The sequence below is a fragment of the Scardinius erythrophthalmus genome, assembly GCF_964197995.2.
Source record: "Scardinius erythrophthalmus genome assembly, chromosome: 17".
NCBI classification, from domain to species: Eukaryota; Metazoa; Chordata; class Actinopteri; order Cypriniformes; family Leuciscidae; genus Scardinius; species Scardinius erythrophthalmus.
Window position 1 is genome coordinate 15647408 of NC_138237.1, and position 14953 is coordinate 15662360.

The 14953-nt window shown below is 37.8% G+C and overlaps 1 protein-coding gene across 1 annotated transcript in view; it reads left to right on the plus strand.

The window, feature by feature from the left end:
• vav2 (vav 2 guanine nucleotide exchange factor) overlaps nt 1–14953 on the plus strand; it is a 210795-nt gene that overhangs the window by 157320 nt on the left and 38522 nt on the right. Inside the window, exons 4-6 of the mRNA XM_081391212.1 lie at nt 7–75; nt 8403–8508; nt 14297–14395. Coding sequence (XP_081247338.1) covers nt 7–75; nt 8403–8508; nt 14297–14395 — 274 coding nt within the window. The remainder of the gene's footprint in view (nt 1–6; nt 76–8402; nt 8509–14296; nt 14396–14953) is intronic.

Sequence of the window (14953 nt, forward strand, 5' to 3'; positions counted from 1 at the left end):
CCCCAGGCCCTTTCCATCAGAGGACACTGCGCTGAATGAAGATGATGTGTACCGGAGCTTGGAGGAGTTGGCAGAGTAAGTGTTTTAAATCATAGAAAAAGAGTATAATGGTAATTAGCATAAACAAGGTGGGCTTTAACCCAAAAGTTGTATGTAAAAAGTCCAGGCTCTACATAATAATCCTCCCGTGGCTTAAAGTTCCTTTGCATTATTCCAAGCTAAATTTACTCTCATGAGGTGGTCACATTGTACGTGATATTGGTGATCGGTGATCAGCATTAACCAAACGCATTTGTTTGGGAATGCTAGATAATGATTACGATATTTTTTTTGTGATTTCTGGGATGTATTTTCATTTGTATGTCACATTGTATTATACATTTGTATGTACTAATCCTTGGAAATAATTTGATTTAACAATTATATTTTATAGTGTGCAAATGGGATCAGTAAGGCAAAATGTCCTGACTATTTATGAAGAGGTACTTAAAAAGTCCTTGAATTATGGAACGACAATATTTATGAAATTAATGTTTATTTTTTTCATTTGATATATAGAGCCATTTCACATGGCTATGAGCATGATATTTCTCATATATTTCCAAGTGTGTGATACAGCTTTTATTGGGGAAAAATCAGTTTGAATGAGCAAAGCATATCTTTGTCATAGTATTCTTTCAGTGGTTAAGGGTATTTACTATGACTGGGAAAGCTCTGGTCAATGGATTTAGTAAGAATCGTATAAGAAGTTTATGCCCTCTTTTTATTTGCTCTTCTATGCATTTAAAGTTCTAGGGCTTTGTTAATGATCCCATACTTAAAGTTTCCACTGTCATTTTAAACTTTGGATGTGCTGCACATTTGTACCATTTTGTTATATTATGATTTTATTTTATTTTTTACTTATCTATAGTATTTACCTTGTTTATAATTTAAAAGATAATAAAGATAGAAGTGAGATCTCTAATTGTAGTCCTTGATAACCAAAAAAGTAGTTACGAACCCTGGTCCTGAGATCTTGTGCGCCTACTTGAGGAAGACTGCTTTGTGTTTCATTGGAAGTTAGGTTATTAAGCCACATTCAAGACAAAGTCGAAGGTCGCAATACTCAAGTTTAAATTGAAGGTCATTCAAGTAGCATTCCAGTCATGCTACTTGAAATTATCTGACCTCAGCTGGACAATACCCAATGGACCATAGCTTTAGTCATTCCCATCTTGAAAATTGTCAAATGAAGAAGTCAGTTGTTCTCAGGCTGTCTTAAAGTCGGATGTTCTAGTGCTCTGTTACAGAGGTTATTTTCAACTGGGAAATGAGAAAATTCCAAGTTCTGATTTTTATGGAATATGCAGCATTAATTAGTAGCATTTAAATGTGATTGGAATGAAATGGTGTTTTATTTATCTATTTATTCATTTAGTCACATCTACAGTGTCCTTAGTGTCTGGCTGGTGCAGTCACTCTCGCACAAATAGCCAGGCGTTAAACACTCTTCTGGATACCATGCTCAGAGCATGGCTGGCTGGCAGTGTGGGCGTTAAGAGGAGTGAGTGAGGGAGAGTGAGTGAGGGGGTTGTGTGGTGACAGGCCTGATTCTTGGCTGATTAATTGTGAATAATTAGTTAGCAGGGTGGATAGGTGTCATTCATCTGCAGAGGACGGCATGACACAAATTGTGCTGATTTGTCACCAAGATAATGTTTATCTAGCTGGGTGACATATATGAGGTATTATTAATAATTCCAAAAATGACCTGACAGTCAGAAGCATCAGTTCAGTAATTCTGTTTTCAAAACATCAAGGCATAAAAAAACACATTATCAACAAATGTAAGAATTCCATCAACGTGCTCAAAACTCTCTCACACTATCCCCGGGGCATTGGGCCATCTTTACTGTTGAGTCCTGGTCTATGTGAGGCCATATGTGGGCCTTTGACATTTACACTGTCTACGGCCTCTTGCACTGATCCATATCGACTTAAGACGCTTCCTGACATGGCCTCAAGTGATTGCTGACCTCTTTCAAAGTTCTTGATATCCCTCTGCCATCTGACCCCTCTTTACATGCAGATTCATGTTGAAACTCATCTCAGTGCCAAATCTAATAGAGGTTAAACCCACAGCCAGAGCACAAGCAATCGCTGCGCTGCCAGTGATGGAACAGTGAATATGAGCAAATTAATGAAACTACCCATCCATGCGGACCCATGACCTTTTACAGCCATAAATATGGTTCAATTCCAGCACAACACTGCTGTCTGATTAATGGAAAGGTCCCTGATATGATGCGCTGGGACACAGTTTAACAAGCACTTTCATCAGGCTGCTCGGAGCTCTCTTAATTGGACTGTGATATCATTGTCTGCTTTAATGGAAATATGCATGAAAGGGTTTTCTGCAGTGCTACTGAACCTATGGAAGTCATGTAGCTTCAATAGGTTTATTCATATAAGCCCTGTGTCTGTTTCTATTAGATTGGAGATGTTTCTCAACATTGTGCCATATGTGGGACCAAAGAGAGTGGGAATGAGAAGACTGCTGATTGTCCTCAATAATATTGTCGTGTTTTTTAGCTATTGAAGTAAAGAGTGCGGTTCATTCGAAGAGATAAAAGGCAGGAAGTGCTAATCAAGGTACTTTTGTGAAAGGTTAATGATGTTGAAGAAGCTCTTTAGTCGGGTTTACTCTTGAATGTGAGATGACTGAGACACTCCTCTTCCAAAGAGCTTTAAAAAAAGAGGCCGCATTCACTCATACTGCTTATGGCCAGCAGTTTAAATGAAACAGCGAGGAATGTAAGTACAGTCAGGGTAGGGGTGTGCGATATTGACAAAATTGTATCTTGATATTTTCTGGGATTTTATCGATAACGATAATTAAACTATATTTTGCTGAGTACCTTGGTAGGTTTAGGACTGCCATGGACAGCTGACTCCCAAAGCTTTTGATATTCTTCATATTCTATTCTGGTGGTCAGTTTGCAGCAGTGACAGAATTGATCTTTTGCAATAAGCTTACCTGTGTTCTCGAACTCTCACTCGCTCCCCCGACTTTATCTTTTTGCGCCCCCTCCAACAACTTCTTTTCAAAGTGATTTTTACCTTTTATGGGCATTTTACCTTTATAAAGCCATTTTTTTCTAAACTAATTAAATGTATTCATCACCTTTTGTGTCAAAATTCTTACATTTAGTCAATAAATTCAATAGGAATAATAAGACACAATAGGGCTGTTACCAATCAAATTAAATCAGTATCAACTAAATGTATCTTGCAATGCAGAGGAACAGAAGCTGCATTTGAAGTGACATTTAGGCCTCGTTTACACTGCAGGTCTTGATGTCCAATTCTGATCTGTTGCCTATATCCGATTTTTTCGACAGTCTGTTTACAAGTTCTTTCAATTGTAACCCATATCCGAATCATGTGTTTACACTTGCCATACTATCTGAAACATAGCGCATGCTTAAAGGGGGTTCTTGCACAGATGGATGAATGTGAAATATGCTTGATGCTAGCTTTGCGATATAGCCTATGCAAAGTTCTCCAAACATCACCATGATTTTGAGGCGGAGGAGGATGAAAAGTGCCATAATTGCAGCCTGCGCATATGCTTCAGTTATTGTGTGCGAGAGAGATCTCAGGACTGGTGGGAGCAGATTGTGAAATTTAAACAACGCTTTGTTGTTTTCTGCGAGTTGCACATGATGGGCCAATGTGTTTCTGAAATGATGTAACAGTGATTCAGAAGGGGAGCTTCATCATAAACTATTGCGTTTATTTTACACACACCTCTGTAATTTGAAATGTTAACGGGTCCTGGGCGAGCGACTATGGTCTTGAGCACTGTGTATTCAGGTATGCACTGATCCGAACTGACTACTGTTGGTAATTGAGTGTTATAAATATGGCAGGATTGTTAATTCTGGGTTATTATAATCTCTGAGTTCACATCCAATCCAGCCATACTGGATTTCTCAGCATCATTGTCACTTTCCACTATATTTCATGTGTTCATCCAAAAACTGGCAAAGCATGAAATTGTTCAATTTTAGCAAGCAGGCCGTCTCTTTCTCCATCAAATAGCAATCAAATGTTTGGATGTACATCATGTCAGCAATGATTTGCTTTATCCTAACTGGTTGCATTCTCACTTGAGGCATTGTGGGTAGTGGAGCCTCAGGCCAAAGCACTCTCTAAGTCTTCAAGAGGGACAAACTACTGCCATTGGCACCTGTCTCTCCTGGCACGTCAGATTGAACTCTGCAGCCAGCAACCTATTCAGTCAAGATGATGGACGGGTTTGGAAATTTAACTAACATTCAGTAGAATCCTCAAATAATGTGCAGAACATCTCAACCAAGTAGTTTGCTGCTCCAAGAATCCGCATGTGTCCATCAACATGCCACATTACTGTTTATTTAGCCCTCACAAGCCATTCTATAGGTAGCATATGACAAAGATTTCATTAAAATTAACGTTTCTTTACACTGAAAAAATGACTTTTTGGTTTTGCTCAAGTGGTGACAAAATTAATTTATCTTCATTTAAAACATTTTATTTGACCTTAGTCAATGTTTTTTATTTATTTCAGCTCAATTATATTAAGTAGATTAAAAATATTAAAGTCTGTGCTTTTGGTTAAATGGAAAATACCTGTTAGTGTTTGACATTCATTTATTTTGTACATCTAAAAGACTTTCTACACCTATCGCAGTGCAAGTAGGTAGTTTCTTGATACTGCACTAGAATTAGCACAGCTATTGCTCATTGAGTGAAGCAACATATATTATAGTCCTAACATATGCAGCCACCAACCTAACCATAAGTTCTACTCTTCAGCACTGTGGTAACCACAAACATTTCAACATAACTGAAACTATTTTAAATGCCATAACTGAACATTAAACATTGACAGGTCTTTCCCACCACTCAAAAATACATAAAATAACACTTAATTTTAACATTTACTCTTCTGATCCAGATCTATGCAACGCATGCTGAGAACTAGCAATCCTCTTCTCAGTTTCAGTTTTTTAATGCAACTAAAATGATTCATGTAGTCCCAGCCAGAGGGCGCATTAAACTTACGCATTGTCCGTCATTTTGATGGACAGGGTCATAAAAATTCTGTCATAATCTATTATTACCCATCATTTTAATTTTCATATTTTAATGATAATAAGCCATTTAATAGGCTAAATGAAATAAACTGAAATGAAAATGTTGAAAGATACAGTCCAACTTACCGAAATCCATATCATGTCTTTCATGAAATCACTCAATCAGTGTTTCAACCGCAGAAAGACGCCAAAAAAACAGCTTGTAGCTCTTTTAACAGCCAACATGTAATTCGGAAATTAATTTCATTTGCTGTTATTAAACTGATATATCACTATTATGAGTAAACCACTATGCCTGTTGTCTTCAGAAAGGCTTTAAGATAGTCTAAGACTTGAGGTCACATCTTCTCACAGATATGCAAAATGTTGGCTGCCTTTTCTTGCCATGCCATGCCATGAGTCCATATGTTCTGCCAGTGTTATCAATGTTCCCCTTATCTTCCCTCTTATTACCTCATCCCAAATTACTGTGATCAGTTCTAGTATGACACTGTGCATTGAAGTTAACTTTTATTGACATACTGTTATGAGTTTGGGATGGATCCTTTGTTCTGCTCTAAACATAGTTTTCCCTTTCTGGGTTTGTGGTTGGCTAAGTGAAGGAAATGTTCAAGAATGCTGTAACACAAGTGAATTCAGCACATCTGAGTGGCCATGATGGCTTAGACAACATGAAACCACAAAATATTTCACAACCTAAATGGAGAATCTTTCCACACTTACGATATACAGATTGTCAATTTACACCATATTGAATCAAACCAGATTTTTTCATTGGCACTCATACTGTAGATGTATTTGTATAATGCCCACTCACCCGGACCACAAGTTGGATCAGCCTTAATAACATTAGTTTGACAGCAAAGCTGGTCTTTTGATTTTTGTATTCTTGTATAAAGCAGCATTTTGTGCTCTTTGTGCCCACACTGATTTAACATAATGACCTTAATGGGGTCATGTCTTTGCATACAAAAGTGGACATCCTATTTTTGCCATCCAGATTTAAGCCACAGTGAGTAGAAAAACCTGCTCCTTTTGACACATTCTGCCTTCATTTATTCTACCCGCTACACACAGAACCTCACAATCCTTTGTATAGATCACTGCACCTCACATAGTGCAGTTAATGCTTGTCCTTAGGGATTGGAGGTCACACGATAGATGTCATTAGAAATCCTTTTGCCTCAGTTCCTTTGCAGTTTGGGACCCGTGTGCTTCAGAGGAGTAATGTTTTTTCCCTCAGTCTACATTGCTCTGTCAGACAGCAGCTCTGCTACTGGGGAAAGTCAACTCAGCTAATGAGGGAGGGCAGCAAGCCACCCGTCCTTCAGGGTGAACTGTACAACCTCAATTAATACTTCAAACAATCCTTTCTCCATGTGGACACAGTGCTGAATGTTAGATTGATGCCAGCACCTTTCTTTTATTAGCTTGTCCATTCCTACCTACTGTTCAAACATACGCATGCATGTCATGTTTTGTCATTTTGAAAAAGGAACGACATTCAAATCATGGTCAAAAAGGTAATTATTTTGAATTCAGCAATTTCACAGTTCTCTCATAGGGTTTTCAAAGTGAGTGTAGTCTTATCCACATACTGCTCCTGCTGTAAAACACTGTTTTAATAAAAGACAGTTCAATAAACTTTGTCTATTTGACCATTCCATCCTTTTTTTTTAAACTGGTCCTTTGAAGGAGGTATTTATTGACAGGACATGCATTTCTCCTCTGAACCTTCTAGTGGCTTTACATGAATTACAGTATTTTTACTACTTTAATTTAATTTTGTGTGCGTGTGTGTGTATAATATGCATGTATATACTGTGTGTATGTATGTATATATCACAGTATTTTTTTCCTCTTAGCAGCCACAGGTGCAAACCAAAGAATTTCAGTCACTCAAATAATTAAAATGCATAAAAATTATTTGTTCTGAAAGTCAGATGAGTGACTGAAGGTGGTGAAGTTCTTTATAAAACTGTGCAGCTGTTCTGGATGTGCAGGTATAGAAGGTCACCCTGATGGATTAACACCCAGTAGCTCTTGCCAGACTAACAATCCTACAATCCTCCTACAATTGGCAACTCACTCTGGCTGGCTTCAGTCTTTTTTTCTTTTTTTTTTCATGATCCAGTGAAACTGCTTTGTTTATAAACTTACATGGTGATAGCTTAGATATGTATGTATTCTACAGACACAGGTGCAGGATGTTGTAGCTGTGCATTGAGCAGCTAGTCTGTTAACTCAAAACCCTGCTGAAAACCCCCACTTTAACCAGCCTGGTATGCTGGTCTTGGCTGATTAAGATGGTGGTTTTATGAATGTTTTAGCTAGTTTAAAAGAGTCTCCCAGCCTCGCCAAGTAGGTTTTTAGGTGGGCAGCCAGTTTATCAGGATTGAGGAATGCATTTGTATTTCATTTCTCCATGAGCCGATGAGGCAGTCAGCTAATCTCCTAGGTAGGTGTTTGATTCAAGCCACATTAGGTTTTCACGCTTGTTTTAGCCTGCAATTGGACACATCAGCAGAAGTGAGGAAGGTACTTGTTGCTGTCTGGTTGCAAAGCAGTCTGGTGTGTATGTTTGAGAGAGTGAGTTCTTCTCTTAGGGAGGAATGGATGACTGATTTGATTGTTGGTGTGAGAGCACAGCTGGGACCAAGACACCTTCTGTGATGTCAGCCTGCTTTATTTCGGCCATTCCCTTTTTTCGCCTGAGAGAATGATGGCAGAGTGTGCAGTGATGGATGGCATCGCTGCGGTCTCAGGGCACTTTTGATGTCTGATAAACCCATACACAAGCTAATCAGGGTTGCAAACTATATGTGATGACACAGACTATCTCCCAAATATGTCATAATTCTGTCTCGAACACTTTGTTGTGTAACCATGTGTAACCAGGAGCGATGTGATAAAAAAACAATATATTGTTTCAGGATTCTTTGATAAATAGAAAGTTTAAAAGAACCACATTTATTTGAAATAAAAATCTTGTGTCATAAGAAATAAAAAATCTTTACCCACTTTTGATCAATTTAATGCATCCTTGCTAAATAAAAGTGTTAATTAAAAAAAAAAAAAATTACAAAATTTTTTTTTGTACATTTTACTGACCCCAACCTTTTGAACAGAAGTGTACTTCCAGACAAAAAAATACTCTCAGAACAATAAATTGACAAAACTCAGAAAATGCCTTGGTGTTCAAATGCTTGTCAAATCTGTTTTATTTTTTTAAATGTATTTTAACCCACTTCTTCCTTTGTGCCCTTTTTTTTTGCACAGTGAGCACGATGTTGGAGAGGACGACATATATGACTGCGTTCCCTGCGAGGATGATGGGGACGACATCTACGAGGACATCATCAAGGTGGAGGTTAGACAGCCCATGGTGAGTGAGACACCATACGGACGACCCTCATTGGTGCGTGTGCGAGAGAGGATATAGATGGATTGTTTCCTGTCAATTCCCATGGCTGTGCGCGTGTTCATTTGCTCTGCTTACATTTGCTGCTTTGCCTCCTTAATGCTGCAGATCAGATACATGCAGGTAAGTGTCACGCTGTACCGCACATGATTCTCTTACGATCCTTCAGTGCTCCTCTTTCCTTTCCTTTAAATGTGTGTCGGCGCAAGCCATTGAGCTTTCTACGCATATATGAAGAACCTGTTGAGCAGGCCCAGATTCCCTCTCACATTAACAGTTCATTGAAGTTCCAACAATTTTATTTAACAAAGAATAGGTGGCCCAAAAATAAAAATTGTGTTGTCATATATTTACCCTCAAGATGTTTTGAAGAGTAATTACACTGCAATTTTCTATACAGTGAAAGCATACACTGTTAGCCCGGACAAGTTGAATCTACTTAAAAAATGTGAGCAAACTGGTTGCCCTAAAATAATTAAGTAATGGTAACTTAAAAAAAAATGAGTTAATTTAACTTAAAATGTTTTGTAATATCAATTACTTTGCAGTTATTACACATAGTATATTTAAGTTCAATGTACTAGCCCAACTACTTAAAAAATGTGAGCAAACTGGTTGCCCTAAAATAATCAAGTAATGGTTACTTAAAACATTTGAGTATTCTGTTTTATTTTAATTTTCATTTGAAATACAACAAAACATGAATTTTACATGCCCTGAATACATTTTCCTCATAAAACATGAAAAGACAATCACAACAAATTGCAAATTGGTATGTTTACTCTTGAGTTCACAGTATTGTCAGTATTTAATTTCAGGTGCCAGCTCACCTTTTCCCAGGCTAAACATTACCTGCTGAAAAAAAAAATGTTTTTCATACAGTTAGGGTACTCCAGGGCAGGGCGTAAATCAGTCCGAAAAAAGGACATAAAAGGCATTATGTTGGGTCAGTTCATCCATCACCAAACATCACTCTAGATAGGTTTAGCTGAGGACTTTCTTGATCAACGTAGAGGATTCTCACTGGAGTTTGTAAGAGTCCTTGTCAGCTGCATCCTAATGAGGAAGAAAAAGATTAAAGATAAAGATAGACAACTATATTATCATGTAAGATGATTCTGTTGTCAAATACTCATAAGTCATATGCTGCATTTACGCCATGTCATAATTACTGTAATTCCGAGATGATAAAATGTGACGTTTAACTCGTTCTTTGATGGCCGTTCATGTTCTTTGACTGGGAATTATGCATTTTTAAGGCAACATTGTCAACGGCTAAATGAATCAGCAGCAGAAGGGGGGTACGACGGTCACGTGGTAAAAATAAGGAACTCTCCGAAAATTCCCAGTTTACAGGTTGCAATTACGAGTTCTACCAGAACGGAAGCGCTTTTTTACAAGCTGGAATCTCATAATTATGGTATTACAAAATGGCGTGAATGCACCTACAGTATACATACCTGGTTTACTGTAGAAAGAGCTGGCCATTGAAGTACCATCAGAATGATGTCAAAGATTTTCATTGACAACTTTTCTGTGAGGAGCAAACATTAAAGTTATAGTCTTTATAATAGCACCTGACTTTCTGGTTTACATGTAATTGTGCACTGTGCAGTATATGCAGATGACACCAGCCTCAGAACATGTCTTAATAAACTTACATGACATACTTATCTGGAGGCAGGATAAGTTGAACATTATAAGTGATTTAAATGTACATACATTTCAGATGTAAACAAGGAAATTGTTCTGTTCATGTATAACTTACATGTTTGAGCCTGCAATTTTTAAATAGATGTGCTCTCTTTTATGAGGGCAATACTTGCAGGTCCAAAGCATCTCTTCTTGACCTGCAACACAAAACAAGATGAACTTATGAACTTATGGCTATGAACTTAGATAAAACAGTACATCCATACGTTTTTGTATTCAACCCATTAATTAACTTTAACTTACTCTTTTAATCAATAGCCGTGTCGAAATAAAATATGGTCTTAAATTATTGCACTCACCACCGTATTCGCGCCGCGATCCTCGTCCTGTTCGGCGCCGGCCGGAGGTTCAAACAGTTCCACTCTCCGTCTCAACAACAGCTCCTCCAGTGAAATAGAAACAATAGGAAGGAAAATACAAAAAAAACAACGTACGTCGAACTCGCCGGTCAGGGGTTCAAGCGCGGCGATGTCCGCTGCACGTGAGTGAGAAATCTAGCTAACTTAGTTAAAAAACAAACAAACATTGATTTTCACTGCTCACAAACGGAAAACAAATAAACGATAAAAAGGTAAATGTCGGGAAAAACGTCCATAGAACTTGCTAAAACAAATGTTCCACTTCCAACTTCTCATCAACAGCTCCTTGAATTCACACACACCACGACAAAATGGCGTTACCTGACTCGCAGCATCAAACCACTGCGTGGAAGGCGTGGTCAGGAGAAAAACTTCAGAATTTGAGTCTTTTTAACTTACATTTATTCACACATTCAAATTATGTACACAAATTAGTAGAATCTACTTTTATTTCATTAGTAGCGCAATCAAACTTAAATATTTTTATTAAATTGTAATTAAATTCTTTATTAGATATAAAATCCGGGCTAACAGTGTATGGTGACCAGGGACCAAAAAAAGATCTTGATAGCCCCTCAAATCCCATTTGTGCATACTCATATACTTGCCACATGAAGACAATGATGCCAGACTTTCATATTCTTTTTAATATTTGGGGTATTTTTTTTAACCTTTAAGCACACAAAAAAAAACAGGCATTATTTCATGCGAGAAGTTGGGCTGGGTATCGATTTAATTTTAGCAATTCCGATTCTTATCAAATCCCAGTCTCAATTAGCCTAGAAATCTAGACGCACCCTAGCGGCAGCAAAATGTATTTTGCAGCCAGGGCAGTCTAGCAACTCTCCGTTGACTTTCAAGCTGCAAAAACCTAAATTGGGTCAGGCCAATCACGTCGTGTATAGAGTAGGCGGGGCGGGCTTAACATAATGACGACAGAGTTGCGACGGTTACCTGCCTAAAGATTATTTCATTTTTATATGTTGTTGATTATGGTTTATTAAAAAATAAACATGTGAAAGCGTGTTATATAGGCTACATGTCATGTTTTAGTCAGTAATGACGACGCTACTGCAACACGCATCGCCGCAGATGAGAAGCTGCATCAACGTGCTATCGCAAATCAAAGTGAAAGTAAGTCGCAGACGCTTAACACATGATCATCTTCATTAAATGTAAAGAAACGAAATGATCTTACCAGGGCTGTTTCCGCTTTCTCTTATTGCGGGCTTTGATTCAGAAATTTTAGCTGTTGACCAATAAACTAATAACTGTTGCTTTCGGTGCACTGCATTAAATCTGCATATAGCGGGAATTGAAGATCGGTTATATCCGCAAAAAAACAACAACACACATCTATGTAACCAGGTGTAAATAATTGAATCGTTTTGATCAATCAGATTGCAATCCGATCTGAGAAAACGCAAAGTGGCCTGGTGTAAACAGCCCCTAGACATCGGTGAAAAATGTTCTCTCAAGACCCCCCCGACCCCGATTTTTTTTTTTATTATTAAAAAAATATACTTTTTTATATTATTTTTTATATATATAAAAAAATATAGACCTACCTACCGACCCTTTTTTTCTTTTTTTTTGCTGTTACTGCAAACCAAAATATTTTTAAGGATGGCCTAAGGTAAAAACAAAAAGAAGCCAAAATTTAGATATCAAACATATTTATTCTGTGTCTTTTTGTTAAATATTATGTTGCAGATGAATACCATTAACAGCAGCCTAAAGAACAATATCCTATACTGTTTCTTAACTGTTTACATTCACTTAAGACAAAACTGGCTGTTTACAAGGATATTTTGACATAATTTTGTATTTGTCCGTTAAAGAGCAAGACACGAAAAATAACTTCATGCATTGTGCATACACTACATGAGAGGTGTTTTTGTGCAGGTGCTTTGGATGTGTGCACAGCAGCACAGAAAACAGCGTGCAAGTGCCAAATTGAGTTCTCTCCCACATCTTATTGTGCTTGAATGGTTTAAAAATTCACTCACATGAATCGATAAGCAGAATCGAAATGCGTTTTATCTTATCAAATCAGCGGTTCTTGGAAATTGGAGCCACCAGGGTTGCTTACCCTGTGGTCTGCGTGGTCCTAACAACCCAGTATAGTGATGGGGACACTATACTGTCAAAAAGTACTGTCCTTTGGATGAGACGTTAAACCGAGGTCCTGACTCTCTTTGGTCATTAAAAATCCTTCAAAAAAGAGTTTACCCATTGGCCTCTGTCCATCATCATGGCCTCTTAATAATCCCCATATATATACTGATTGGCTTCATCACTCTGTCTCCTCTCCACCAATAAGCTGGTGTGTGGTGGGCGTTCATGCACAATATGGCTGATGTCACATCATCCAGGTGGATTCTGCACATTGGTGGTGTTTGAGGAGATTACCCTCTGCCATATGTAAAGTGCTTTAACTGTCGAGAAAAGCGCAATATAAATGTAACAAATTATTATTATTAAATTTGGAAACAGTGCTAAAATAAAACTGGTTCTCGATACACAGCAAGGAGCGTCTTTCTTCCTCTGCTACAAATGAGAAGGAGGGCAGGCTGACTCAGTGTCCATCTGAGTGTGTGCTGTCTCACAGAGTGAGCTAATGTTGGGTTATTTTAAACACACGAGGGAGGACATCTCTTCTGCAGACAAAGAAAACTGCCGGGTTCCACCTTAACAGAGATACACAAACACACATACTCAGACTGAGACTCACAATCTGTGTCATCAGACAGATGCTACAATAAGGACAAATTAGACTCTCAGTGGGACAAATACAGCAACTTAAATGAGGGTGATAAGAAAAACATGGTGGAAAAAGAGCATCAGAGACCAAGATTCTGAACTGTTTTGTGGCTTTTTGCAAATTATATCTTCTTTATCTTTTAATACAATAGACACTGGAGTTTCACATTAGTCAGTGAAAGTCACAGATATATTTGCCTTTCCCAATACTGACTGCTTTCATTGTTGCTAGGCGGCCCTTTGGAAAGATTTTTCCCTTTTTTTTTTCCAACTTGCTCTCTAATGAAACAATTGTTTGTGATCTTGAATTTCTCTGGATGTGGGCAAGTTTGCTTTGGCCTCGTGCACCACCAGGCCCAGATGTTCAAATGTGTGTTGTGATGTTCATTCCAGCTCTGACCTCCGGCTGCTGTGCCTTCCCTGGGCTCCAGTGTTATCACCATTTTCTTAAGCTCGCCAACCTGCTCGCATTACACCGAGAGCCAGTGATTATGCTTAATCAAATGCATCGTGTTCTATTAGATCATTTTCTGTTGTTATTGTTTTGTGAATTGACCTCATTTAATTCCTCAGTCCTAATCAAAACCACATTTATGACTTTCCTACAGTTTTTTTGTGTGTATGTGTGTGTGTGTGTGTGTGTTCTTTAGGCTTAGAAGTATATGTTGTTTTGAATGAATGAAAGACTAAACTCTTGCTCTTGCTTCCTTGTCAACGTTGCCCTTGAGGTTTTGTTGTGAAATACTCTGTCCACCTTTGTCTTTTACTGTAATGTGCTTTGGCCATCCTGATTGTGACCTGAATTCCATTAAAAATAAAAGTTTGGTACCTTGTGTAGGTGTTTAAAGGTGCTGAGCTGGCATCCTGCAGGACAATACCAACATGGTTTGTGTGTCTTTTTCTTCTTTCCATAACAGAAAATGGGCATGACAGAAGATGATAAGAGAAACTGCTGCATGGTGGAGATTCAGGAGACAGAGGCAAAATACTACAAGACACTGGAGGACATTGAGAAGGTGAGTGGGAGAGAGTAGCAAGTCTTAGAGCTAGAGAGAATGGAAATGAAGGCGTGGAATTGGGTCAAGGTCTTGCTATGGTTCTCTGAGGACAGTTAGGTAACTTAAAATAGATGGAGGGAGAGGACAAAAGATGAGAACTGAGCCTTAGTTGACAAATGTACTTCGGTGGCCTGTTGAATTAATACACAGTTTTATAGTGCACAAATCATTAATGCATGTTATTCCAAAGGAAAAAAATAGGGATACACAGTATATCTGAACCACAACAGTTATTGGCCTATAATAGAATTTAACGTCGATATTGGATGTTCAATTGTTCATGCCCATTCCCCCCTTTTTATATTTAGGTTACCTTTGTAAATAATTTAATAACAGTTAAATGTAATCTTTAAAATCTCAAAATCAATATCCATTTTCATAATCTGCATTATAATGTTATGATGCCTAAATTCACATTTAAATCAATTGATTTTATTTTTATTTTTTATTTTATTTATTTAGACAAAATATTATAGAATTAATAAATAAAAAATATCTGCCATTTCTCCGTTATTG